We start from the raw sequence: 26,530 nt of genomic DNA, 5'->3' as shown, positions 1-26,530 counted from the left end.
CAGGCGTGCCAGTATTTTTGGCCATGACTGTAGTCTCAAACTTCTGTAGTCTCTATCAAGTGGACTTGATCCATGAAAACTCACATTTCAAAAAGCAGTGAGTCTTCAATATGCCACAACATTTTTGTCTTGTTTTTTTATTTTTGTTTTGATATACTGTGCCAAGAGTTATTGCGAAAATGCAGATGTTCATAGCCAAATAAGGGACAGTGAATGTTTGTGAAAACCCTGCATTATATGGTCCTGTCTAAATCACTTTGTCTTTCCAGTGTTACATTTACCCCTGGTTGAATACCAATGCTATTTATTGCATGCACTGCCTACTGGGAGATAATGGGGTCATAGTTTGCATTTTGAAACATGTTATTATCTATATGGAGCCTGATTGTAAGGAAGTTTGCTAAATATTTGGTTTTTAAGAATCTGTAGAATTTATAAAAAGTAATACGCGATGAATCTGATGGGAAATAATCCCAGATACACATGCATTTGAATGATATGTATAAGGCTTATAAATAACACAAAAGCATGTGAGCTCAAGGTTTAGACAGAAAAATTGTTTTCTGTATAAACCCCAAAAGGGCCCTTTTACAAGGCACCGGACACAATTCAGAACTATAAACTAAATAGGATGGCTTGTCTTCACAAGACTACGTGGACATCAATTAAAGACCTGTTGACACTGCAAGAAAAAATCCTTCTCTGCCTCCTATCATAAACGCCTGTGCTGATATATCTGCTTCTAACACCAGTTTGAAAGTCATGTTTTGTTGACCTTTTCCTGACACAGAGCTGCCGCAGCAGATAGTATGTTCCAGTGTTATAGTTGCCGACACCGCAGATCTTTTCATTATCATTGGATTGCTACACAATTTTAAAATAAAAGGAACTCTGATTTTAATTTCCTTATAGTCTTACAATTTGGTATGAAACACAAAGTGAAACTAGTAATCCACTGTAATTCTTTATATTTTAATAACCTCATTAGAACATATAAAATATATGCTTTCTTATCTAATTAGAAAAGAGAAGGAATTTAGGAGAAAGGAATATATTTTGGTGGCAGTGACCCACAGATGCTATTGCCATAATTTTACGTTGGGATTAAAAGCAATTCAGAAACGTAGAAATTAATTTTTAATCCTCATTTACACCTTTTTAAAGACACCAAAGGTTATCTGAATCTTTGATTATCTAAATGTGTTTCTAGTTAATTAAAATTATATTACTATAAATCTTTTTGTTTTTCTTTTACTTTATATTTTTGTATGATTTTAAAAAAGTTATAGAGTTTTGTTGATAAAATATTGATATTTTCAAAGAATAAACTCTTAAAAGTGAAGTGTATGGGGCTAGAGCCAAAAGAATGTCAGCCAAACAAGTTCATTCATGACTGCTATCCTGTGAAGCTTTGCACAAGTATTAGCAGGAGATTTGGTTAGTTGGGGTGCATCACACATACATCCAAAAAGATAATGCATTGTCATTTTTGTTGATGAAGTGAATACAGTTCCTCATTTCCAAAATAAATCCTCATTGCAGAACAACTCTTAATTGCAAGATTGCACTCAGTGTGCATATACTTCACTGAGAAACTACTTGTGCTTGAGCCTCTAGGAGTTGTGCATATGTGTAAGGAATGTAAAGCAAACATCACAAAAAATTTCAAATCCAGAGAAAAATTAGCATGCAGTCTTATACAAAAGACTGTGCAAGGGAGAACACCTCACTAGATTTCAGTTTTCTTCTTCATTGCAGTGCTATTGTGCTAGATTGGGAATTGTCATTCCGTCAACAACAGAAGCCTTCTGTCACCTTAAAGACGAATAAGTGCTATTTGACAAAAACTTTCATCGTCTGCAGTGCACTTCATCACATGTTGTGACAAGATGATTAAATCGGGTGTAGTTCCTGAAAGCTTACACTAAATAAAACTTGTTAGTCTTTAAATTGCCACAAGACTCTTTATTATTACTTAGCGTCTGAAAAAAATCTGTCCTTCCATGGATTATATTTCCATTAGTGGCAGGGCTAATTGATGTTCCCTTTCAGATTTGTTTATTTTTTGCTAGATGTGACCTTCTAGATTGATTTATTTTTAGTCATGGTTTGTTTATTCATTTGCGAATGCTAATGTTACCATTTCTTTCTTTCTTACAGAATAAAAACCTTATCGCTCGAGACTGAAAGTAAGCAAGCTGCAATACAAAATCTAAAAGAACAGTTGAAATGTCTCCAGAAAGAGAAGGAAATTTCACACAAACAGTCCCAGCTCTTACAGTAAGAAGTCTCACAGGGCAATCCATGGGATAATTAGCTTTGTGAAACTGAGATGCAGTGAATTGGTTGGATGTAACAGGTGAAGCTGAAGGAAGATTTACTACGATTCATGGTGTGACAAAACCTGAGACTTGTAGTCCTTTTCTGAAGTTCATTAATCAACTGCAATATGAAACTAGAGTTTGATCCTGGTTTAGTAAATCACGTGAACTCTCTCTCTCTCTCTCTCTCTCTCTCTCTCTCTCTCTCTCTCTCTCTCTCTGTGTGTGTGTGTGTGTGTGTGTGTTTTGACCAATTGTAATCCTCCCTGCAATTGTCACAGTGTGGACTATAATAATCTATCCTCCCCCCCCACCGCCTATTTCACCCCATGTGCCGAAGTGTCCTTTAAATTTTTCTTCCAAGGCTGCTGCTCTTTGGGGAAGAATGCAAAATAGATGATCAGATCTCCTTGCATACTTCTCTGCACCAGAGACACAACGGATGTGGAATTTTCCCCCTTCCCCCCCTTACATGCTTGTGCACACAAGGTTTCTTCGGATTGCATCCTTTGTTTTTCAGTGCTCCCAGTTTCTAGCTGTAAATCATTTGTGGCAGCTTTTCCAAACTCTAGTACAGTGATGCCTCGACGTTAATTCATTCCAGAGAAATCGCTGTAGAGCGAAAACATCGTAAAGCGAAATTAAAAAGGCCATTGAAACGATTAAAACCCGGTTAATGTGTTCCAATGGGCTGAAAACTCACAGTCCAGCGAAGATCCTCCATATGGGTGGCCATTTTTGGTGCCTGTAGAGCGAGGAATCCGTCCCTAAGCACAGCGGGGAGCCATTTTGAGCACCTGGCGGCCATTTTGAAAACCCGACAATCAGCTGTTTTGATTGTAATGTGAAGAATCGGTTCCCAAAGCAGGGAACCAATCTTCACAAAGTGAAAAAACCCCATTTAAAACATCATTTTGCGATCGCAATTGCAATCGCAAGAACATCGTCGTGAAACGGATTTGTCGTTATACGGGGTAATAGTTAAGCGGGGCACAACTGTACAGGAATTCCTTAGATGCTTTCCTCCTAATCACAACTCACTTGAATTCCTTAGAGTAATACAATATAAGTCAGCTTTGAGGGGTTTTTTTAAAACCTGATATACATCTTTTGAAATTGGGCAGTCATCTGAAAATTCAAGAGGCTGATGATCTAAATAATTCTAAATTTTTCTGAACATGACATACTAATGTCATTGAAATAGAATATTAACTGCAAATCCTTTTACATGGGATGATTTCCCCCACCCCAGAAAATCTTTTCCCCTTTATTATACATAGTAAATTCAGTATACTAAGTATAACTGTAGACACTGTCTAGAGGGGCGGGGTAAAAATTGAATAAATAAATAAAATAACTGGTATGTTGGATGGCTAGACATATAGTAAATACAATTGCAATTGCTTTATGAATCAGAGTTGAGAATTTTGCATCCTATTCTAAGTAGTAATGAGCCTGGCTGGAATTAAAGAATATTGTCACTAAATACTATAAAATATTGAATTAGCTGCTTTTCTAGAGTTAAATCAGTTCTTTACGAAAGGCAGCTAATTCAGTACTTTATAGAATCAATGACAATACTTACTATTTCAAGATTTTGTTAGAAAAACAATTGGCCATTTAATGCAATTTTTTGTCTTCTTTTTGGCAGGAAAAGATTAGAACAACATTCGTTCTTCTTGAAGAAAGTGTTTGATATTCTTCGTTTTGTCAGAAAAGAGCAAAATGGCATTAAAGAAAGGATATTTGGCTTTTTCAAACAATGGATTGCCCTGAAAGGAGATATTTGTTCACAACTAGAAAACATTAATATATCAGGATTGGCAGGTAAATTACTGGATTATAACATTCTGGCTGCATCTCATTCTTGGTCATGTCTGTCTATTTGTTCATTGTGATTTACAGTTCTGGTTTGTTTTGTGTTCACAACGAGCATGTATTTATTTACTTATTTATTTAATGTATTTATATATCACTTTTTGCCTGAACGTTCCAGGCACTAAACCTGTCCCCTCATTGCACAATTTCAGGTGGCAGGAGGAGTACGACATAACACTTTTCTCTGCCAGTATAAAAACCAAAATCAAATGTTTTCACTATGCCTAAGCATTCAATCTTGAGAACCCCACTTAACAAGTGGAAGTGGTACCACCCAGTTAAAGGGTTGCCACTCGGGATTGTGATTTCCATTGAACTTTGGAACCATGCAGCTAGATGTGCAAAATCCACATCTGGCAGTCCACAATACAGCTGTGCCTATCAAATTGCTTGAATACAGTTCATGACTCTGGACGGTTTTTTTGGGGGGGGGGTTGTGATGTGAAATGACTTGAATGAAATCCAACACAGGGAATTTTCTGCATCACCAGGAAGCACAACTGTCATCTGTCCCCTTAAGTGACAAAGATGAAAGGTCATGGAATCTGAAGTCTCCAAAGATGCCTCAGGGGGGTGGGCAAAGCCTCCACTGGAGTCAAACTCACTGTGCACTCATTCGCAAAGGGCAAGCGACAGATGCATTGGCAGATGCTTCTACCACTGCTGTCTTATATGCTTCCGTGGTTCACTCAAGGTGATATCAGATTCTTGTGCAAGAATCATATTCAGAGCAACCTTTAACTGTGAAATCAGCATAGTAGAATAGGCCTCTATTGGAATGTGACTGAAGGCTTCTGACATTGGACCTGTATCCTTGACATCAGATGTGCTCTGAGAAAATCCATTTAAAATATGTGGTATCTATGTGTACAAAATACAATACATCGTGAAATTATAGGTCACGTCTTTTGAGTATAACCCATGAAATTTTTTTGCTCCTCCTGATTAGGATGTGCTATTATTTTGGTCATTTATTACAAGATGTTCTGGAAGTATTGAGAGCAGCTGTCTTATTAATTGTGCATGTCTTGCTGAATGCGACAGTCTGCCTTTTTGAATAGCTGGTGTAAAAATGTTCTGAATATATTACTTCAGGCATAAGTGCATGTTTTCCCCTTTCTTTCTTCAAGAGGTACAAAAGCGTTGAAAAAAAACCCTCTGCTTTTAAAGCATGTCTCTTGCTGAGCATGGATAGTGCAAATTGAAGGTTAAGAAACCAAAGAACATCGTGCCCCTCTGCTTGTGGTGCCATTTTTAAAAATGTGTTTTGCTATTTATGCACTTGGCAATTCAGACCATGCTTTATAATTACCTCCAATTCCAGTCTTTCAGCCCTTGCTTTCACAATCAATGTGTATTCTAGCAGTACCAGCAGCTAAAATACATAAATACATTTAGCAAAAGGGAACTTTGCATCTTCTAAATAAGGATGAAGATAACAAGAAGCTCACTTATCAAATACAGAAATATTGTATAAACGAATAATTAAGTTGCAGTTGGAACTAAATACACCCTGTATGGTAAGAAACACTGTATATTTGTTCTGATGGACCCTTATTAGTTATAACAGTGGAGAACAAGATTACGAAAAAGTTTCATCAGTTTGTATAAATGTTTGCATTCTTGTTTATTTTGTAGGTTTTGGATTGCTATACATGTATATATTTATTACATTGCAACTCACTGCAAAAGCTATGATTATCATAATATTTTGGCTGCGTTTTAGCTGTATTATAAATTTGAAACAGGAACATGATAGATAAGATAATATTACAGAATGGGTACAGACAGACCATGAATCAGAGATGTATGAGGAGAGAAGTGCATTCACTGCCCTTTGTCTGAGTGAAAGAACATGAATACTGACACTTTTGACAGTTCCAAATATCCTTTAGAAAGAAGAAATGAGCAAGTAGGGAAGAACTGATGGCGGGGAAGACTCCATGAACCAAAGAAGAGATGCATATCCTACATCTGTACTAGCAGAACTTTGTATTGAGTCCAAAACCATGTTGACAATCCTTGCTGCTAAATTTGGGTGGTTTAAAAACCTTATTTTATTAATTTTCACACAAAAAGTATACAAAACTACATTGTGCTCAGAAATAGTTTAATCTACATTGCTTAGCAACATCCTTTCCTTTATTAGATGTAGGTTAATTTAAACCAGGGGCCACTATACCCTTCAAAAAGGGTGCTCAAAACTTTTTTTGGTGAAGAGAGTACCAACTCTAGTGAAATTCTTTTTGACCCCTAGCATCCTCTTTGTTTGAATGAAAGGATGATACTATACAGTAGAATGGCAGAGACTTACACAGAATAACTTTTTCTAAGCACTTGGAATATACAGTTGTCCTATTTAGGCATTTAGCTGAATGCTTGATTTGGTATGTATGCATCTCAAGCATGAAGGTCTGAAAGGGATTCCATAAACATATTTGGCTGAACTTGCTTTCAAAGCTTCCAGAAGTGCTTTGAGTCAAATACGCTTAATGTCTCCTCTTCAGACCTTTAGGTTCAACATGTGAAGGTCTAACTCAGTGGTTCTTAACGTGGGCGATAATGCCCCCCAGGGGGCGATTTCATTTTTCAGGGGGGCGGTAGAATGAAAAGGGGCGGCGTGGGGGCGCTGGAGCAGAAGGGGAGCGGTAGGGGGGCACGAGCAGGCCAAACCTGTGAAGATGGCTGAATATATATTTTCCTCCAATTTTAATTTAGTTTCAGACTTTTTGTCTTGAAATTTTTAGTTCCTGCATTTGTTTTTATGCCCTTTTTATATTTCTTTTTGCGTCTTAAAATTCACTTGCAACTAAATCATTAAATGTTACTTTTGGGGGGGGGGGCATTTCATTTTCTTGGAATTTAATTTTGTTTTCAGAGATCATTGGATTTAAGTGTCTCAAATAAATAAATAAATAAATAAATAAGATATCATCACCGTGGGGAGGGGGCGATGATAACCTCCTCAATGGCTCAAGGGGGCGTTTCTTTCAAAAAGGTTAAGAACCACTGGTCTAACTGATGTCTGGGTGGTCAAGATGTTGCAGAGGACTTACATGTGTGCCCATGTCTCTACCCTGAATATCGATCTCATACAATCAGTGGAACACATGAATAGGAAGCAAGACATGTCTTTATTTATAACTAGAAATTAAGATCAGAACTGCAGAAGTTAAGGAAATTCACTTAGTCTGCTTATGTATGGATTTAAGAAAATACATTTGATGGTTGTTGTGGGTTTTTCGGGCTCTTTGGCCGTGTTCTGAAGGTTGTTCAACCTTCAGAACACGGCCAAAGAGTCCGAAAAACCCACAGCAACCATTAGATCCCGGCCGTGAAAGCCTTTGCGAAAATAAATTTGAATTGTGCTTCTGATGTTAGTCTTTCAGTTATTAATGATGGCTTTAATTATGCAAACCTAGAGAAGATTTGAAAAGATGAGGCCATTTTCGTTCCTATTTTTTCTCCAATTTAAAGGAGTAGCTGAAAAAATCATACATGAAAGCTCTTCCTAATGCTTACTGAATTTGTAAATACTTAATTGTTGCCTATTTTGCAATGAATCCTATTGGTTAGTTATGCTTGGCATAAGTGCAGTGGGATAAACTGCAGTAAAAGTGCTGCTAATTAACAAATCATTGCTTGTAATTCTCATTACATACCAGCCACGTTAGTCAATGTTAACTAGCAGCACTTTGCCACTGTGGTTTATACCACTTATGCCAGCATACCTATATGATAGGATTCTGGCCAATATAAATTACATGACACAGCCAACATTTCAGGAGTTGTGTAGCAATGGATAAATTACTAAAATCCAGTAGTGTATTACAACTACAGTAGGCCTGTCAAATCAGTGGGGATTTGGTAAGTTAACTGTTCTGTAAGTTACACTGATTCAATAAGCGTATTCTAGCTGTTACGGTACTTACAAATGTATTTCAGGCAGTATATATGAAATAATGCAATTGAATTAGAAAATTCTGTGACCTCAATAGAAGTTTTAGAAGTTATTTGTATTATGAGTTTGCTTGCAGTGTTTTCTTAGATTTTGATCCCAGTTTTATTTACTTTTCAGAATTAAACAGTATGAACCAAAGCTTAGGTGAATGCCGACAGCAAAATATGGTTCTGCAAGAGGAAGTACAACGATTAAGACTGATGTCAGATGCAGCTGAACTAGAAGCCCAGAAACTTGAGTCTTCTCTCTTACGAGAGAGAGACTTACAAAACAGATTCCATGAATTACAAAAGAAAACAAAAGGTAAAAGAAGGTTGGTGTTAATTTTGAAAAAAGTGAGTAGATCCACAGAAAGACAAACCTATGTATTGCTACAGTATACCATTCATCAAAGCAGCCATGAGCTGTTGGTTTGTCTTATGCACCCACCCCTGCTTGAATGGCCAAAAGGCTGTACTCAGACTTCTTCTTCGGTAGCATAATATCCTTGCTACTGTACTGCTCCATCTGCATGTCTGCATTCTGTCTTTTACAGCAGGGGTCCCCAACCTCCGGTCCACGGACTGCTCCTTGTCCGTGGCCTTGCCAAGACTGGGCCATGGAGACAAATCTACGGCCCCCCTGAAAACACAGATGCATGTATGGCCCCTCCCACACATTCATACCCCGTCCCATATCCCTTCCAACACATGCATGGCCCTCCCACACATGCATGGCCCCCCACAGCCCCTCCCATGCTCGCACAGCCCCTCCAATGCATGCACATATGTCCCCCTGCCCACATGCTAAACTGGTCTGTGGAGGCAAAAAGGTTGGGGACCACTGTTTTACACCACTTGCCAAAAACAAGTTGTTGTTGCTACTTTCTCAGGAATTCAGCTAAGGTGTCTTTTGTTCTCCAAATTTTATTTGAATGAAGTGGAAAGAGTAGATGGCCATGGTGGAGCAGCCAGCCAGTTGAGAAAAGCACATATCAATGTTCAGATAACTACAGAAGCATTAAAATGGCAGCTTGGAAGACCATCAGAGTGCTTCTTTTTAATACCTATCTGGATGCCCTTTTTGTGCTAGCTGTTTGATTTGCGCCGGATAGCTTTAGTGGCTTTGGCTTCTATAGTTAGTCTTGAATAGGTCAAGAGACAAAGTTCTTAGAAACATCAAATTTCCATCTGTTTGGCACTATCCAAAACCTCTACTAATTGTGTCTTGCAGTCTGTGTTCTGTAACCTAAGATGCAGGGTATTAATCTATTGTGCTTTTTGTAAGCTTATGGCAGGCAATAGCACATTAAAAAGCCTTTTGCCTTGTTATTTTGATTCAGAACTTCATTCTAAAAGCAATACTGTCATTTGGTCTACAATCCTGACTGGAGACTGAAATATTCTAAATGTGTACAGGTTGTGCTATTCAAGAAGCAGCTTTGATCTATCAAAATGACAGTGTAATTGCAGAGCACTGCATCTTTCACAGTACTGTATGTGATTTCAAGTCTTGAATAGCAGTCCTTATGGTACAGAATGGCTTTCATTGTACAGCCAGCAGTAATGGTGATATAGTAATCAGCTGAAGAATATTCCGCTTTAGGAGTGACTCTTTAACATGGAAGCAAACAAAATGGAATCCATGGATCTGAACACAATAAAACTACTAAATATCTGCTCGATGCTCATTGCTTCCTAAAGAAACTCAATTCTGGCCTCTTTCTGTTTTGTTGTCACCTACTGCTGTGTTAGGTAGGGAGTACCCTGCAAGATACGAGATTGCCAGACTTGGGATCTGTCAAAGAAAAAAACTTGTCTTTCTTCTGGCAGGAAAAAACATTGAATGAGACCAGGGAATATGGTGTTGGCTTTGCAGTCAGAAATATTCTGCTGAGATCCATTGTTTCACCTACTATAGGGAGTGAAAGAATCCTGTCTCTGCAGCTCCACTCATCAGCGGGACCTCATTAGTGCATATGCACCAACACTGTCATCCACAACAGAAGTGAAAGACAAATTCTACGACAATCTGGCAGGTACTATCAAAAAAGTCCCTGAGAGAGAGCCACTGTTCATTCTCGGAGACTTTAATGCTAGAGTTGGTGCTGATCACAATTCTTGGCCCACTTGTTTAGGCCGTTTTGGCATTGGGAAGATGAATGAAAATGGCCAACATTTGCTGGAGTTTTGCTGTTATTATGGTCTTTGTGTCAGCAACACATTCTTTAATACAAAGCTTCAACACAGAGTTTGCTGGAGACATCCAAGATCCAAGCATTGGCATCAGCTCAATTTGATCCTCACTAGACGTTCTAGCCTTCCTAGTATTACAATCACACACAGTTATCAGAGGGCTGATTGCGATACAGATCACTCCCTGGTGTGTAGCAGAGTAAAACTGCGAAGAAAGAGAATGTACCACACGAAAAAGGAAGGAAGACCACGTATTGACATCAGCAAGACTCGCGATCAAAGAAAAGTGGAAGAATTTGCCCAAGCGCTTGAGGAAACCCTTCCAGGCCCAGCTGATGCAAATGCACCTGAACGATGGGAACATTTCAAGAACGCTGTGTATAAGACCAAAAAGATGGCAGACTGGTTCGAAGCCCATTTGGAGGAGCTGATACCAGCCATTGAGGATAAGAAGAGAGCTCTAGCAGCATACAAAGCCTGTCCTAGCGAGTACAATTTGTAGGCTCTTCGAGCTGCTCACAGCAAAATCCAACAGGTTGCCAGGAGATGTTCCAATGATTATTGGCTTCAGCTCTGCTCTCAGATACAGATAGCAGCAGACACAGGTAACATTAAGGGAATGTATGACGGTATCAAGCAGGCTTTAGGTCCAATGCAGAAGAAATCTGCTCCCTTGAAGTCTGCTACAGACATGATGATCCAGGACTGAGCACAGCAGGTGAAGCGCTGGGTGCAGCACTACTCTGAGCTATATTCTAGAGAGAATGTAGTAACCGAAGAGGCATTAAATAACATTGAGTGCCTGCCTGTCTTGTAAGATTCCATAGCCTCTGGCAAAGCACCTGGGAATGATTTGAAGAGTCCCTTATCCAGCAGGCCGAGGCAAAGAGGCAGTCCTGAAAGCAGCAAAATCAGGGAGCTGGAAGGGGACCGATTGTCTTCAATGTGGAAGCGACTGCCACTCTCGAATTGGCCTTCTCAGCCACACAAGACGTTCATTGTTCCAAGTCCTCCATACAGAACATGTTACCATAGTCTCTCGAGACTGATGGATGCCTAATCCTAATGTGGAATGACAACGTTTAGTAATGCCATGTTCCCTTCAAGTGATGAACTTTAAAACTAGGACTGAGCTAAAAGTATTCCCCTCAGCTCTTGGGAAGAACAAAACATCTCCTTGAAGGCTGCATTAATTTTCTGGGAAAACAATGAAGTCATTCGAATTTCAAGGAGTGGTATAGTTTTCAACAATGTGAAAGGAGCATTTTTAAAACTTATTCTAACTTAGCCTTGCTGTTTAAACTTTAAAAGAGTCTAGGCAGTTGCTTCAAGCAGCATCTTCTCTGTTCTTGACAGCCTGGTTGCTGTTACTCTGAAAATTTGGCCAGTATCCCCTGGCAAATGATACTATGCAGTAACAATGGCTGTAGTCCTGTTGTTTAGCATAGTAAATTGCCCTAGAGTAGAACCATTGAATGAGTGGTGATTCTAAGTTGTAATGATGAAGTTCCGATTTGCACAAGTAAGGTAGGCCCATTTGAATCAATGGAACCTACAGAAGGGTTCATTCCTGGGCCTACTCTAGTGCATCTTAGTAAACTCAGCAACAGGATTTCAGCACTTGTGTCATTCCTAGGCGTGATCTTTGGGGGAAGATGCCTGTCCCCAAACCATTTTTTTCCTACAATAGTGCTTTGATGTGTATCCTATAACTCCTGGAAAATTGTGGCCAGATTTTCAAGCGGTGTATGAGAATCAACCTGCCCTCTGGAGCAACAGAGTAACATTTTACCGTGTATATATCAATTCTTAAATAAGCAACCTTATAAGTATCTCATCAAAAAAGTAAATTTTAAAGGACTGCTCATATTATTCTATTCCGGCATAACAGTAGAGAGTCTTGTATCATCCCAGGTATGTTATCGAAGGAAGCAGACTGTAATCTGGAAAAAACATGCTACAAATCTGTTATTTTAAAAGATGCTGCAAGACTCTTCATTACAATCAAACTGTAAGGACAATCCCAACCAAAAAGAATCCCTGCTCCCTAAAAGTCATTATAAACTACTACTGTCTTGCAAATTTGATCACTTACAGCAGTGGTTCTTAACCTTTGTTACTCGGATGTTTTTGAACTGCAACTCCCAGAAACCCCAGCCAGCACAGTTGGTGGTGAAGGCTTCTGGGAGTTCCAGTCCAAAACTCCTGAGTAACCCAAGGTTAAGAACCAGTGACTTACAGAACAAATGTTGGTGCAAAGATGGGGAAAGGAACCTAAAGAGGTGGCCTATACTCCACAAAAACTCATGCGAAATAAGATACATCTGTCTGTAAAGTACCAAAAAAAATCTCTGTTGATAATCCTCTTGTAATATTACACTGACCTTGAAAAATGCTTTAGTGATTGACTAGGAAATCAACCCCCATATCTTAGGGCTACATTTTAATGAAGCTGTGATGTAATGCTTTCTGCAGTTCTGGTGCTTATTAAGTTTTATTAAGTGATAACTCTGCTGAGTAACAGGCAGTAAAGTACAAGTTGTGTCTAATAAGCTAAAAATTGGTGTGTTAATAAAGGTACATTTTGTTCTTGCTAACAAAATTTTAAATATTCATTCTTAAAAATGCTTGTTTTTCATCTGTCATTCTGCTTGGAGAGGTCACTATGACCAGAAAAGTAGTAAAGTGAATTCCTATTTCCCCCCAGAAAGAGTCAAATGCTCCCTTATTTTCAATAGACAGAAAGACATTATGATCAGTCAAAGAAGAATACCCTAGTAAACTGAGTTACTATTTTTTTCAAGAAAGAACTAAGCATGCCGAAGTATATATTGAACAGTCATGTGTTGTGTTTCTGTGTTTCTGCAAACCTACTTTGGAAGTCTGTCTTTTTAAGTGCCTCTCGCTTTCAAAATAATCTGTTTTCACCTAGAATTTGGAAGAACTAAAAAGGGTGTTAGAAACCAGTGGTGTTTCTTATGGCATCATCTGAATAAGAAGAGGATAATCTTGGCTGATGCTCACAGAACAGGTAACAGAAGAGGTGCAAGACTTCTTCCAAAAGGCCATGGAGGAGACCGTGTGTACCTCTAACACCAGCTTTCAGCATCACAGCAGGACATAAAAGATGGGGAATCCAGGCATCAGCCTTTGGGTCCTTGAAGAGAATAACAATAGCACCGTCAGAGAACAATATCTAAGAGGATGAGTAACACTGAAGGGCCCCCACCCCTGATCATGACAGACACTTCTTCAGTCTGAAGTTCTGCTCCTCTGGTGGATGCCCAGAAAATCAGAATGCCCAGCCAAGGAAATCCCATCATTGATATGCCAGCTCCTCTTGAAAGAAAACGTGAGAGGGAAGAAAACAAGACCCCTCACTGGGTCCATGTCATAGCAGTAACTTTATTTCAGGGACCTGTGAACTGAGTAGGAAACAATGCAGACCCCCTTTTCTCCCCCTATTCTTTGCTAAAATCTTTAGCACTAACTTCTACTGCACAGAAATATCTAAGACCATCTTCTCCATTGTGGAAGTCATCTTGGCTGTGTGGCACACAACAAGACTAGGAAAGATGCAGGCATTATTGTAAAGCATGTGGCAAGTGCACGCACCAACCTAATGTGAAAGAGAAGCAAGTCCACAGCTGCTGATGTTAGAGCAGTCCCTCCCACTTCCTCTAATTGTAAGGAGAGGAGTTAGATTTCCCTGCTTTCCTTATCCTCTCTGATAAGGACAGAAGGGGAATTTTCTTAGGAAGGATAAGAGGGAAAGGAAAAAAGCCAACCCCAGTCCCCATATTATTCCTTTAGCTGTCCAATCTGTACACATATACTGTATATGGAAACTTGGACTAGATTCAGATGAAGGAGGAGTTAATATTGGTGGAAGAAAGATCAATAATTTGAGATGATACCATCTTACTGACAGAAAGCAGGAATGACTTGAAACAACTGTTAGTGAAAAAAGAAAGTGCCAAAGCAGGACTGCTGTTGACTGTTAAGAAGATAAAAATCGTGTCTACAGAAGAACAACACAACTTTAGCATTGACAATGAAGAAATTGAAATCGAGATTTTGTATAACTTGGTGCAATCCTCAATCCAAAGGAAGACTGCAGCCAAGGAATCAGAAGAAAACTGAGACTAGGAAGGTAGCAATGAAGATATTAGAAAAGATAATCAAGTGTAAAGATGTGTCACTGGAGACTAAGACCATCCACACTCTTGTAATTCCAATCACCATGTATGGGTATGAAAGCTAAACAGTACAGAAATCTGACGGGGAAAAAACTTTCTTTGAAATGTGTTGGAGGAGAACTTTGTACCCTGGACTTCCAGCAAGATGAATAAGTGGGTTTTAGATCAAATCAAGCCTGAATGATCTCTGAAAGCAAACATGTTGAAACAAAGGCTGGTCTTTGGGCACATCATGAGAAAGCAAGATTCTCTGAAAAAGTTAATGGTGCTGGGAAAGTTGGAAGGCAACAGGAAAAAAGGAAGACCAAATATGAGATGGACTGACTCTCTTTAAAAAAAAAGCCACAGGCTTGCATGTACAAGAGCTATACAGGGCTGTTGAGGACAGGACATATTGGATATTGTTAATTCATACTTAGGGCCACCAGAAGTCAGAGGCAACCTGACAGCATTTAACAACAACAATTCCCATACATTTTTCAGGCTGAGATTTTGAAATCCTATTTTAAAAGGCAGTAAGGATCTTGGACCTGAAGTACCTAGGGTTTCCACTCAAACCTGACAGCCCTCACCTCCTGTCTCTGGTAGTGGTTTATTACTGTTAAATTCTCAAAGATTATTGGTGCCCCAGGAGAATGACAGTATGGTGCACAGCCTGTTTAGAGGAGGTTGATCTTTGAAATATGACTTACAGATTGCACCCTCTTTTCTTTTTGGTAACCACCTCTCCCATCACATGGAGAGTTAGTTTCCCCATCAATATGAGCCTTTTTGAGGTCTCTTGGAACTGGTTCGTGGATGATTGTGCTGCTTCTGCTTTTGTTCTAGCATATTGAAGTTTTCCTTTCCAAGGGACCAAAAGTTTAAATGGGAAGCCCTGGTGGGATCGGATTCCTACCTGCTAAAGAAGTTCAGTGAAGGGCTTTATTCCTTTTCTTATTAGCAGCATCTCTAGGGATACGTCCTGGAATATTTATGTTTACAGCTCTTTTAACTCTGTTTGTTAAAGCTTGCCCAGGAGGTTTAACGTTAGCAATCTTTGTGATTCTCTAGGATTGTTCATGTATTTTAATATGTGGCCTGGTGCTCTGTATGCTCTTTCTATGTTCCAGGGGTTTAATTTTAAATATAGATATATGTCCATTATCAATTTCATGAAGAAGGCTACAAGATTATCACCTCCCTCCTGTTCTCCTATCCCACAAAGGCAGAGGTTGAGGCGGCAACTGTGATTTTCCAGCACCTGTATTTTATTTTGTGGGGTGGTCGTGAGATCATCTTAAGAGATTTAGCTTTCCTTCCTGTCTCATGCGGAAGTCCAAGGCTTTATTAGGCAAGGTTGACAGGAGTTTGGTTCAGTGACAAGCTCATCAGTTTTTCATTTATTGGTTCCAAAGCCAGGTGTTCTGCAGTTTTATTTGTAGTTGTTCAAGGAGAGTTTTATTCAACCTTTCTGAGTACCTGATCTTGATTTTTGTTCCTTTTGTTCTGCCCAAGCACCATGTAGGTATCATTCTATACTCTGTTCAACAATAAATGGATGGATTTTCTGAAACACAGTCGGAGGATTAATCAGAAGTTTATTTCATCCCCTTCTATGTGTTGATTTGAGGCTGAGGCTGGAAAAAATGAGAGTTAAGCAGAGAAGTTTGCAGATATGATTTGAGTTATTAGACTAAGCTATCACCTTGGCTGGTTGCTGGCTTTGCCTCCCAAGATACTGGAAATGTTTTTTGTGGGAAATGGTGAACTCCATGCATAGGTATAGAGTCACTTACCATGTGGAATGACAAAATCAGAGTTCACCATGTAAACATTTTTGTTGATGGATAGCATTCTGTTGCAAGATGGAAATGTTCCTCATATATTGCAAGTGTAAACCGTCAGAGCAACTTAACATTTCCAGTAGAAAAAGTGCAAGTTGCATGATAACTGGCCTTGCAATTATAGATTATTAGCAATTTTAGCCTTTTGCTCAAGTTTTTTTATGATCAACTATGAGCTGCCATTGCTGGCAATTATAGTGTTAATACTGAGGCTGACCTACCTTGGGCACATCATGAGAAGACAGGATTTTCAGGAAAAGATAATGGTGCTGGGAAAGGTGGAAAGCAGCAGGAAAAGCGGAAGACCAAATATGAGATGGACTGACTCTCTTTTAAAAAAGCCACAGGCTTGCATCTACAAGAGCTAAGTGAGCCAGTTGTGGACAGGACATTTTAGTGATCACTCATTTATAGGGTTGCAATAAGTTGGAGGTGACTTGATAGCACATAACAACAACAAATGTGTTTTTAATGCTCTTAACATGAATAATTGGGCTCAATGAAAATACTGTAAGGTCCAATAATGTTATGTACAATTTAAAAAGCTTTATTTCTTCTTTGGTTTGATGTAGGCTAGTAATATAAGCTCCTGGACTTCAATATACAATTGGAAGGAGGCTTTATTTGTTCACTGTTTGGCTGACCCATGTTGGAATATTTGTAACTGGATTATCCGTAATGTCCGACTAAAACTATTACTGAATTTGTTATTTAGTTGTTTGGTATGTAATAGCTGTTCTGTTACTTGTAATATTGTTCTTTTGGTGAACGTGGTTTATTGAGAAGATATTTTTAAAATGCAAAAGTTTCATTCCAAAGTTATTTCAACATTTGGTGTGATTGTGTGGAATCTTTAATATCTCTGCAACGCCTGGGCTGTAACAGAAGGGTCACTGTGACCAGTTTGGTTATAACTGTTGACAATACCTTTCTGACATAATCTGAAGTTATGGGGTGTTATGTCCTTGTCAGATTTTTCAGATGTTTGCATCTGAACAACAACATGAGACATGTTTTAGGAGGAAAACTATAAACTGAGATATTTTGAATACAAATAAAATATAATTTATAATTTTAGAAAAGGAAACTCTGGGTGGGGAACTTTGAGTCCTCCAGATGTACTGGATTCAATGCCCAAAAGTCCTAGCTAGAATAGCCAGTAAAGAAATGGTAGGAATTGAAGTCTGAAATATCTGGAAAACAAAATATTCTCCATTGAAGAGGTGACTGAAAAAGGAAAACTGGATTTGTTGCATCAAACTCTAGTTAATGAAAATGTTTTGAAGTATAATTATGTTGCTAAGCAAATTCACTCCATAGAGACCCAACACATATTTTAGAAAGAGAGAAACAGCTTTAGAAAAGGGGAATTTGGAATAGTGGTGCATGGGATGTTCATTCTTTCCTCTGTAGCATCCCTAATCCAAATTCCTTTTTCCTGAAAGAGATATCTCTTGAACCTTGCAGGTCGGATAAACAGTGGAGTGGGAACTTGGCAATATGAGTCTTGTTAGATTATAGGTCACAACTGATTGTACATAATTTTCTTTGGCTTTTAGAGATTGCTTTTCACATTGTTTTTAACCTGTTTTAAAATAATGTTTTTATGCATTGTATATCACTTCATGAGCCCTGGCATTCAGAAAAACAATAAATACATACTTCTAATAAATATATAAATAAATAAACTCCAATAGTAAATGGCCTTACTCCACCATATGCTATGGAAGTTATAGCTTCCTCCTGGCTTAAGGTTCCACTGGGATGATTATTTTCTCCTGTTCCTCAGTGGGTGAGATTTAGATGGGCCCACAGCCATAACAGAGAGATAAAGTCTTAATGCTAGTTTTGGGGTTCCATGAATTTGTTCAGGAAGATGTAAGAGAGAAGTGTGAGAATCATTTACGTACGGTTGGAAGTAGACAGCCATGTACACAAACTCAATATGGAACAGTCAAACTGGAAGGTGCTGGTTGTCCTGTTATTTGTCTTTGTTGCTGTTATTACAAGTATTAAGTAAAAAGTCAGCTTTCCATCCAGAGAGTGAATATCCAGAGTTGTATTCAACAGATTATTACAAGTCCAAAGAGCTACTCTTCCGGAATGCTAACAGCGCTGGTGTTTTCTAAATATTTTTTCCTTGGGGGTGTGTGTGTCATTTTGTTCAGTCCAGGAATTTTTGAGCTAATTGTTGTTCCTCCTTGAAACAGTTGGTCGTGTAGCTTACATGATTTCACTGCAAGGGAAACAGTAGGCTTTGGAGATGTACATTCAGAGGGACTCCAACATATCCACAGCAGGAAGGAGGAGCCAAGGCCATTTGGCAGCCACTGTGTGCTAAAAAACTGACAGATTACCTCCTGGGGGGGGGGAGTGTCTGTGAAACTTGTTTATTTTCTTCATGGCTGACAGTGATCATTTGCCTCTGGATCCACTGTAACTGTTAAAAGGGTACTGGAACACACACTAGAACCCTTTGGAGGCTCACCCTGCACCCCCACAGGGCCAGTGGGGGCGAAATTACCAGCTTCCAGGATCCTTTTGAGGCGTCACAAGCCTCAAAATGGTATTGGAAGCTGGCGATTTTGCCCCCGCTGGACCCGTGGTGGGGTGGGGGGAGCCTCCCAAGGGTACTGGAAGGCAGACACGGACCCTTGGGAGGCTCCCCTCACCCCCATGGGGCCAGTGGGAGCAAAATTGCCAGCTTCCAGGACCCTTTTGAGGCTTGGGTAGCCTCAAAAGGGTCCTGGAAGCTGGTGATTTTGCCCCCGCTGGCCCCATAGGGGGTGGGGGGAGCCTCCCAAGGGTCCTGGAAGGCAGACTCAGAACCTTGGGAGGCTCCCCCCACGGGGCCAGTGGGGGTGAAATCACCAGCTTCGCTCCTTAAGACGCATAGACTTTCCCACCCACTTTTTGGGGTGGGAAAAGTGCATCTTATAGAGCGAAAAATATGGTAACTTTTTATCTCCTAATCTTAATTTTCCAACTGCATCTAGGGTCAGTACCTGGCACAGTTCTGGTGTTCTGAGAAATATTTACATAATGATGAAAACTGTGCTTAATTTTCCACATATAAAGTGCATCAAGAGAGGAACTGTTTTCAGATTACAAGAAAAAGACTTGCTAAAATTAATGTCTCAGTTGTGATAAAGTGGTGCTTATTAACAACTTGTAGTTACTGTGAATTTTTGTGTGGAATGGTTAGTAACTCACTAGGCCTTGTTGCTGCTGATTTCTGCTTTCATTGCATGCAACAATGCACTGATGTCCAGGACTGGAGAAGCAGAAAAATGAGTGAGCTGTGTGAACTACCAGTTCACATTTTAATATGAGCTTTTCATGATTTGTTTGATAAAGTTGAGGGAGTAGCTTCCTTGTTTGTCAAAACCCATTCAAATTTGTTTTTCCATGCATTAATGAGTTTTCATCCCATTAATAAGATTCTTCTTCTAAGCTAGTTGTCTGAATATTTGCTTACAGATTAGTTAAATATATTCCCAAGACCAGTAAAGATGTGTTATAATGTACAGTAATAAGCCAACACTAGAGTAGGCCATTAAATCAATAGAATTCATGTAGGTGTTGATTCACCAAATCCCCAGTGAGTTGATCGGACAACTCTAGCTGCAACTTACTACTGGATCTCAGCCATTTTGTAATTATTGCCTGATTATTTTAATCATTTGTACCCTTATCAGAAATCAATAAAGAAATAAAATAATAATAATCCCAGGCAAAATTCTGGAACAGATTGCAAAGCGGCCATTGTGCAGGCACCTAGAAAACAATGCAGTAATGACTAGAAGCCAACACAGATTTGTCAAGAATAAATCCTGCCAAACTAATTTGATCTCATTTTTTGATCAGGTAACCTACCTGATACACAGACGAAATGCTGTAGATGTAGTATATCTTGACTTCAGCAAAGCTTTTGATGAAGTGCCCCATGATATCCTGATTAGCAAGGTAACTAGGTGTGGGCTGAATAGATCAAATGTCAAGTGGATACACAATTGGCTACAGAATCGTACTCAGAGAGTGATGATTAATGCGTCCTCTAACTCGGAGGAGGTAACAAGTGGGGTACCCTAAGGCTTAGTCCTGGGCCCAGAGCTCTTCAGTATTTTTATTAATGACTTGGATGAGGGAGTGCAGGGAATGCTTGTCAAATTTGCAGATGATACCAAATTGGGCAGAATAGCTAATACCCTAGAACTGTGATGGTGAACCTATGGCATGTGTGCCACAGTTGACATGCGGAGACCTCTCCTTTCGGCACATGAGCCAAAAGTCACCAGAGCGCTATCCCCTCACCCCTATCCCCCACAGCCGAAACTCAGCCTGCACGATTGTAAGCTGCCTATCCCTTCTACCTTCCTTGGTTGTGGCACTTGTAAATCAGTTCTTTTAGTTTACAATGGTGCCTCACTTGACGAGGATAATTTGTTCCAGCAAAATCGCTGTAGAAAAACGTTGTCAAGTGAAAGTAAAAATCCCATTGAAATGCATTGAAAACCAGTTCAATGCATTCCAATGGGCGAAATACCTCAGTGTCCAGCAAAGATCCTCCATAGGGCAGCCATTTTCCGGTGTCTGTAATGCAAGGAATCCGTCCTAAAACACAGCAGGGAGCCATTTTGCACAGTGGGCGGCCATTTTGAAGACCCAACAGTCAGCTATAAAGATTGTCGTTACGCGAAAAATCAGTTCCCGAAGCAGGGAACCAATCGTCGTAAAGCAGTTTTTCCCTATTAAAACATCTTTCCTGCTTACAGTGGTTAGATTTTGGAAATCTGGAAAAGGAGCTATTGGAATTTTCAGAAAACTGGAAAAATAAATTCTATGACCTGCGTGCAGCACTGGAGAACATAGTGTGTGAAGGGATGACAAAGGACAGCACAGTTGGTAGTTCTGAAAATGAAATCCTTAAAGTGTGGAATTCTCTGCCAAATAATTTTAAGTCAATGAAAGCACTTGGGATTGTTCTTCTTACTTTATTTGGGTCATTTTATGCTTGTGAGCAGCTGTTTTCAACTTTGAATTATATGAAATCTGATACCAGAAACAGACTGACAGATGACATGAGTGCTGCATGTGTTGCTCTCAAACTAATGACGTATGAGCCAAGGTTTGACAAATTATCAGCATGCATACAACATCAAAAATCACATTAATTGTGCAAAAGCATGCCAAGTTGAGTGCATATAATTATTTTTAAAGTTTGTATAAATTACCTGGCTTCAGGCTATGTGTACAATGTATTTCTTTAATATTTTTCCATTTACTAGAGTTAATGGTTATTTTTCAATAAAAAAGTGTTTGTATCATTGAAAGTTTTGTTACTGTGTTTTTCTTTTAAGCCAAAAGGTGTTGATTAGTTCAGACAACTGTATGAGTTTTTTTCTAAACTAAAACCTCAGTATTCAGGTTTAATTGCAGTGTTGGCACTTCGAAAGAAATAATTTGGTTTTATGTTACTGTTTTGGCACTTGGGCTCAAAAAGGTTCGCCATCACTGCCCTAGAATATAGAAACAAAATTCAAAATGACCTTGATAGGATGGAGCACTGGGCCGAAAACAACAGAATGAAATTCAACAGGGATAAGTGCAAAGTACTGCACCTTAGAAAAAGAAACCAATTGCACAGTTACAAGATGGGGGATACCTGGCTCAGCAAAACTACGAGCAAGAAGGATCTTGGAATTGCCATAGATCACAAGCTGAATATGAGCTAATAGTGCTATGTGGCTACGAAAAAGGCAAATGCTATTTTAGGCTACATTAATGGAAGTGTAGTTTCCAAATCCCATGAGGTGCTGGTCCCCCTCTATTCAGCACTGGTTAGGCCTCATCTTGAGTATTGTGTCCAGTTCTGGACACCACACTTCAAGAAGGATGCTGACAAATTGGAACATGTTCAGAGGAGGGTGACCAGGATGATCAGGGGACTGGAAACCAAGCCTTACGAGGAAAGGCTGAAAGAATTGGGCAGGTTTAGCCTTGAAAAAAGAAGAATGAGGGGTGATATGATAGCACTTTTCAAATATTTGAAAGGCTGTCATATAGAGGAGGGGCAAGACCTGTTCTCAATCATCCCAAAGTGCAAGACACACAACAATGGGCTCACATTAAAGGAAGCCAGATTTCGGTTGAATATCAGGAAAAACTTCCTAACTGTTAGAGCAGTGCAACAGTGGAACCAGTTACCTCAGGAGTTGGTGAGTGCTCCAACAGTGGAAGCATTCAAGAAAAACTTAGATAATCACCTGACAGATATGCTTTGATTGTATTCCTGCACTGATCAGGGGGTTGGACTTGATGACCTTGTAGGCCCCTTCCAACTTCACTTTTCTATGATTCCATAGAAGAGCTTACACACTGAAAAAAAATAGCTGTGACACTTAGGCTTATGATATAAAAGATACTATGCACATACAGGACAGATTAGGAAGGGATTTCAGAGGGGCAGGATCCATCAGTTCTTAATGTTACACAGTTTGTAGAATATCCAGCTGAAATGGAAAATCGTTAAGGGGAAAAGGAATAAGTAGCTGCAGGTCTCTTAGCAGAGGTGATGGTAGTAGTCCTGCCTGCATTCCTTCTCTTCATCATCACCACAGCTGGATGGAATGATTGCTGTCAAGTGACAACTGATGAAGGGTAGAAAGATCGGTCTTTGCTGAGGATAGGAGATCACAAGAGGAAATTTATGAATTGGGTGCTACTCTGGGTTTATTGGAATGTAGTATCAATCTGTACTTTGTCTCAAAAGAATTTTTAAAACACATACAGTTTTTACATTTATTTGAAATAAGAGAGCAAGAAAATAAATTTAGAAAGATTCTTACTGATTCTTACTGTTAACGTATGTGTTCTTGAAACACCAGTTCTCACTTCCAGGACTTGACTCAGTTGCTACAGCCCCCAGTCTTCGGAAGCTGCCTACCCCATTTGTAAAGTCTTAACAGGTTTATATTTCACAGGACTCTATATTTACTAAATAACCAAGCTAGATCATCATAACTATTTGTTAATACACAAATCACACTGTAAAAAGATATCTGGTGTAAGATGTTTGAAGTACCTTGGGAGCTGTGGGGTAGAAAGCAAGACAAAACCAGGATGTGTTACGTTACTTTTGAAAAATAATCAACTACCATAATATTTTCAAGATTTAAAAATAATTAGTTACTATTATATTTTCAAGGTTCAAAATCAATTAGTTACAATTATATTTTAGCTAATTATATTGTAGCTACAATTGTAGCAAATTTTTATTATAATTACAATTTTAAACAAATAATTCTTCTGTAACAAATAATTTAAGGTGGAAGTTTTTGTTTTTAGAAATAGGAATGCTGTGTGTTACCGGCCCCTGGTACAAAACACATTCTCCATATGTCCTCAGCATCCACAACAAAGCACAAGGTAAATCATATGCCAATACTTGAAGCATGTGATAATTCCTCTTTCACTATTTGGTGGCGCCATACCCCATAACTATAAAAGTAACTAAAAATCACAATTATACTGCAAAAGAAGTGTAGTTATATGTTGCTAATTATAATGGGACATATTTATTTCTTGCTGAAAAAAGTCTGAATATGACTTTCTAACCAGTTACTTCCGAGCTCTTGTTGGAACTAATAATGACAGTGATGATAGTAATGATAGTAGTTTCTCATTTCAGATTTAACAAGTCAAGTAGAGACAATGGAACTCAAGTTCCAGAAATCTGCTGCTGAAATGAGCCATTATAAAGAACTATCCATGTAAGTTAATTGATTTTATTAAGTTAATTAATTTTATTCACATCAGTACAGTTGTTTCTGCCAGATTTTCCTGTAATTATGTACTAAAATGTAAGATACAATGAATCCTTTAAAGATATACTTAGCATTAAGTAGCATAGATATTTATTTTACAATTTGTAAAACAAAAAGTATGTTATTGTTCTTAGTTATGCTATGCTCAGTTATGTTGTATCCATGTTATGCTGCATCAAGGGGTTACATGCATGAAATATTTTTGAAGAAGCCAAGATATTACGAAAATAATGTAACAGATACTTGAAAATGTTTAAGGGAACTTGGATAAAACCAGTGCTCCATTTACTCTAACTATAGGTTGGAAGTCACTAGTTATACATAGCGAGTTGCATGTAATTAGTTCATTTTGCATAACTAAAACAAAATTAAGTTCCATTATGATTTTAACATTGCGGTTGTAATTGTAATTTTTGTTACCTTTGAGTTACACATATAGCTAAAAAGGATATGCCATCACTATCTAGTTACATGTTTACTCTAGGCCACTGGTTCGTATCAGTCTGATGGTATTTAAAAATTAACTATTTAATTAATTTGAATAAAAATAGTAAATAGATATATTTTGAATATTATTGAAGTGGTAACTATACCAATAACCTACTGCATTCAGGAGGCATAGTGGTATAACTGTAAAGAAGTACTAAAGTAACTTTCCATATTCTGAATCTAGCATCCAGCTTCCTACAGTGGCCAAGCAGGCTAATTTACAAACTGGGGGGAGTGTGAAAAGTTCCTGCTATGACAACCTGATGTTCTCAGCACTTAAGGAATTCCCTCTTCTAATCATAGATATTTGTAGGATATGCTTGGCCCATTATTTTAGTTACTTGCATCGTGTCAGTTTCTAGAAGGGTACTGGGATGGCTCTCATGCAGCAAAAACACCCAAGAATCATATTGCATATTTAAGTGAAGAAGTTTTATTGCAGGAGAAGCTTTTTTGGACTAGAGCCCTCTTCACCTGATAGCACTTGATAAAGTTGATTCCAATCAAGAAGGTAGAACACATGCTAAAATAATAGTAAATTATTGTGTAATCAACAAGGTTTTTTTTCCACTTCCAAGTGTTAAAAAAATCGCAGGAGCAAAATTATTTCCATTAGATCTGATTCCTGAAACACAGAACGGTTTAGATATATACAGTGGTGCCTCGCATAACGTTTTTAATTGGTTCCAAAAAAAAAAAACCTTATGTGAAAAAAACTTTATGCAAAACACCATTTCCCATAGGAATGCATTGGAAACCAGTTAATCCGTTCCAACAGGCACGGATTGGCATCCTTAAGCGAAAAAACCCATAGGAAACATTGTTAAACGATACAATGTTTCCTCCATTGGAATGTATTGAAGCCGACTCAATACATTTCAATGGCTTTGCGAAGTCAATTTTTGCAAATTTAAGTGTGTCATAAAAGGGTCAAAAATGGTTTTAAATGCTTGGATTAGCTTCTGCACCCTCTAAAACGGATGCAAAAGTTAATTTGGCTTTGATCTGACTTTTCGTTAATTTATGCTGAATTTTCCCCCCCAACTTTTGACAGCTGTCAAAATCTGATAGCTCCATTGTTTCCTATGGGGGAGAAAAAAATTCACAAAAAATTAACGAAAAGTCAGATCAATGCCAAATTAAGTATGCACACATTTTAGAAGGTGCACTAACGATTCCAAGCATTTAAAACCGTTTTTCAACATGTTAAGACACTTTTGTAATTGAAAAAATGAACATCGTTAAGTGAAGCAGGGGACCTAAAACCAAAAACGTTAAGCGAAGCATGGTCCCAAAATCGCTATGTGAAAATCGCCCATAGGGAAAAACGTTATACGAAGCACAATCTGACTCTGAAAAAATAAACGTTAAGCGAAAAAACGTTAAACGAAGCAAACGTTATGCGAGGCACCACTGTATTAGGGTATTTAGATGTGGAAAGACAATGAGCTCAGTTGTGTTCTGAAACTAAGAACAAATTCCTAGACTGAGAATATATTCAGAGGCACTCTTTTAAAAAAAATCTAGGCATAGCTGTTCTGTAGCCGGCTTTGGTTCATAACTCTTGAAGGTGTAGTAAAAAGGTAGATCCAAAAAGCCTGAAATCTGCCCACTGAGAATACAATGCCCTGAGAATAGAAGTGGTAATGGGAACAAGAAATAATGAAGAAATGGGAAAGCACAGAGCTGAAATTCAGTCCTGGGAACTTTATTTCTGATTTGAAGGACTAAAAACAAGAAATGATTTTGGTCCTTCGGTAAGTCTAAGGTAGATGTAACAGAGGCAGACCATTCTGTTTAATGATAGAATTACAGAAATATATGGAAAGATGGAGAGGGGAAAAAAAAGAAAAGGA

The 26,530-nt window shown here is 38.6% G+C and overlaps 1 protein-coding gene and 1 long non-coding RNA gene across 7 annotated transcripts in view; one reads left to right on the top strand and one right to left on the bottom strand.

Moving 5' to 3' along the window:
* The window catches only part of LEKR1 (leucine, glutamate and lysine rich 1), an 80,284-nt gene that overhangs the window by 25,769 nt on the left and 27,985 nt on the right, over positions 1 to 26,530 (top strand). For all 6 annotated transcript variants that reach the window (XM_020781956.3, XM_072996109.2, XM_078389072.1 and 3 more), the window contains 4 exons: positions 2,161 to 2,280; positions 3,973 to 4,148; positions 8,278 to 8,463; positions 24,050 to 24,131. In XM_020781956.3, coding sequence (XP_020637615.3) covers positions 2,161 to 2,280; positions 3,973 to 4,148; positions 8,278 to 8,463; positions 24,050 to 24,131 — 564 coding nt within the window. The remainder of the gene's footprint in view (positions 1 to 2,160; positions 2,281 to 3,972; positions 4,149 to 8,277; positions 8,464 to 24,049; positions 24,132 to 26,530) is intronic.
* Positions 21,707 to 23,286, bottom strand: LOC144587791 (uncharacterized). Its single transcript, XR_013542938.1, has 2 exons — positions 22,240 to 23,286; positions 21,707 to 21,980 (listed from the first exon to the last, which is right to left on the bottom strand). It is a non-coding gene; the product is annotated as an uncharacterized LOC144587791 (long non-coding RNA).

Source organism: Pogona vitticeps, chromosome 3, assembly GCF_051106095.1.
Source record: "Pogona vitticeps strain Pit_001003342236 chromosome 3, PviZW2.1, whole genome shotgun sequence".
NCBI lineage: Eukaryota > Metazoa > Chordata > Lepidosauria > Squamata > Agamidae > Pogona > Pogona vitticeps.
The sequence above is the reverse complement of the archived record's forward strand: the minus strand, read 5'-3'. Positions and strand labels throughout refer to the sequence as shown.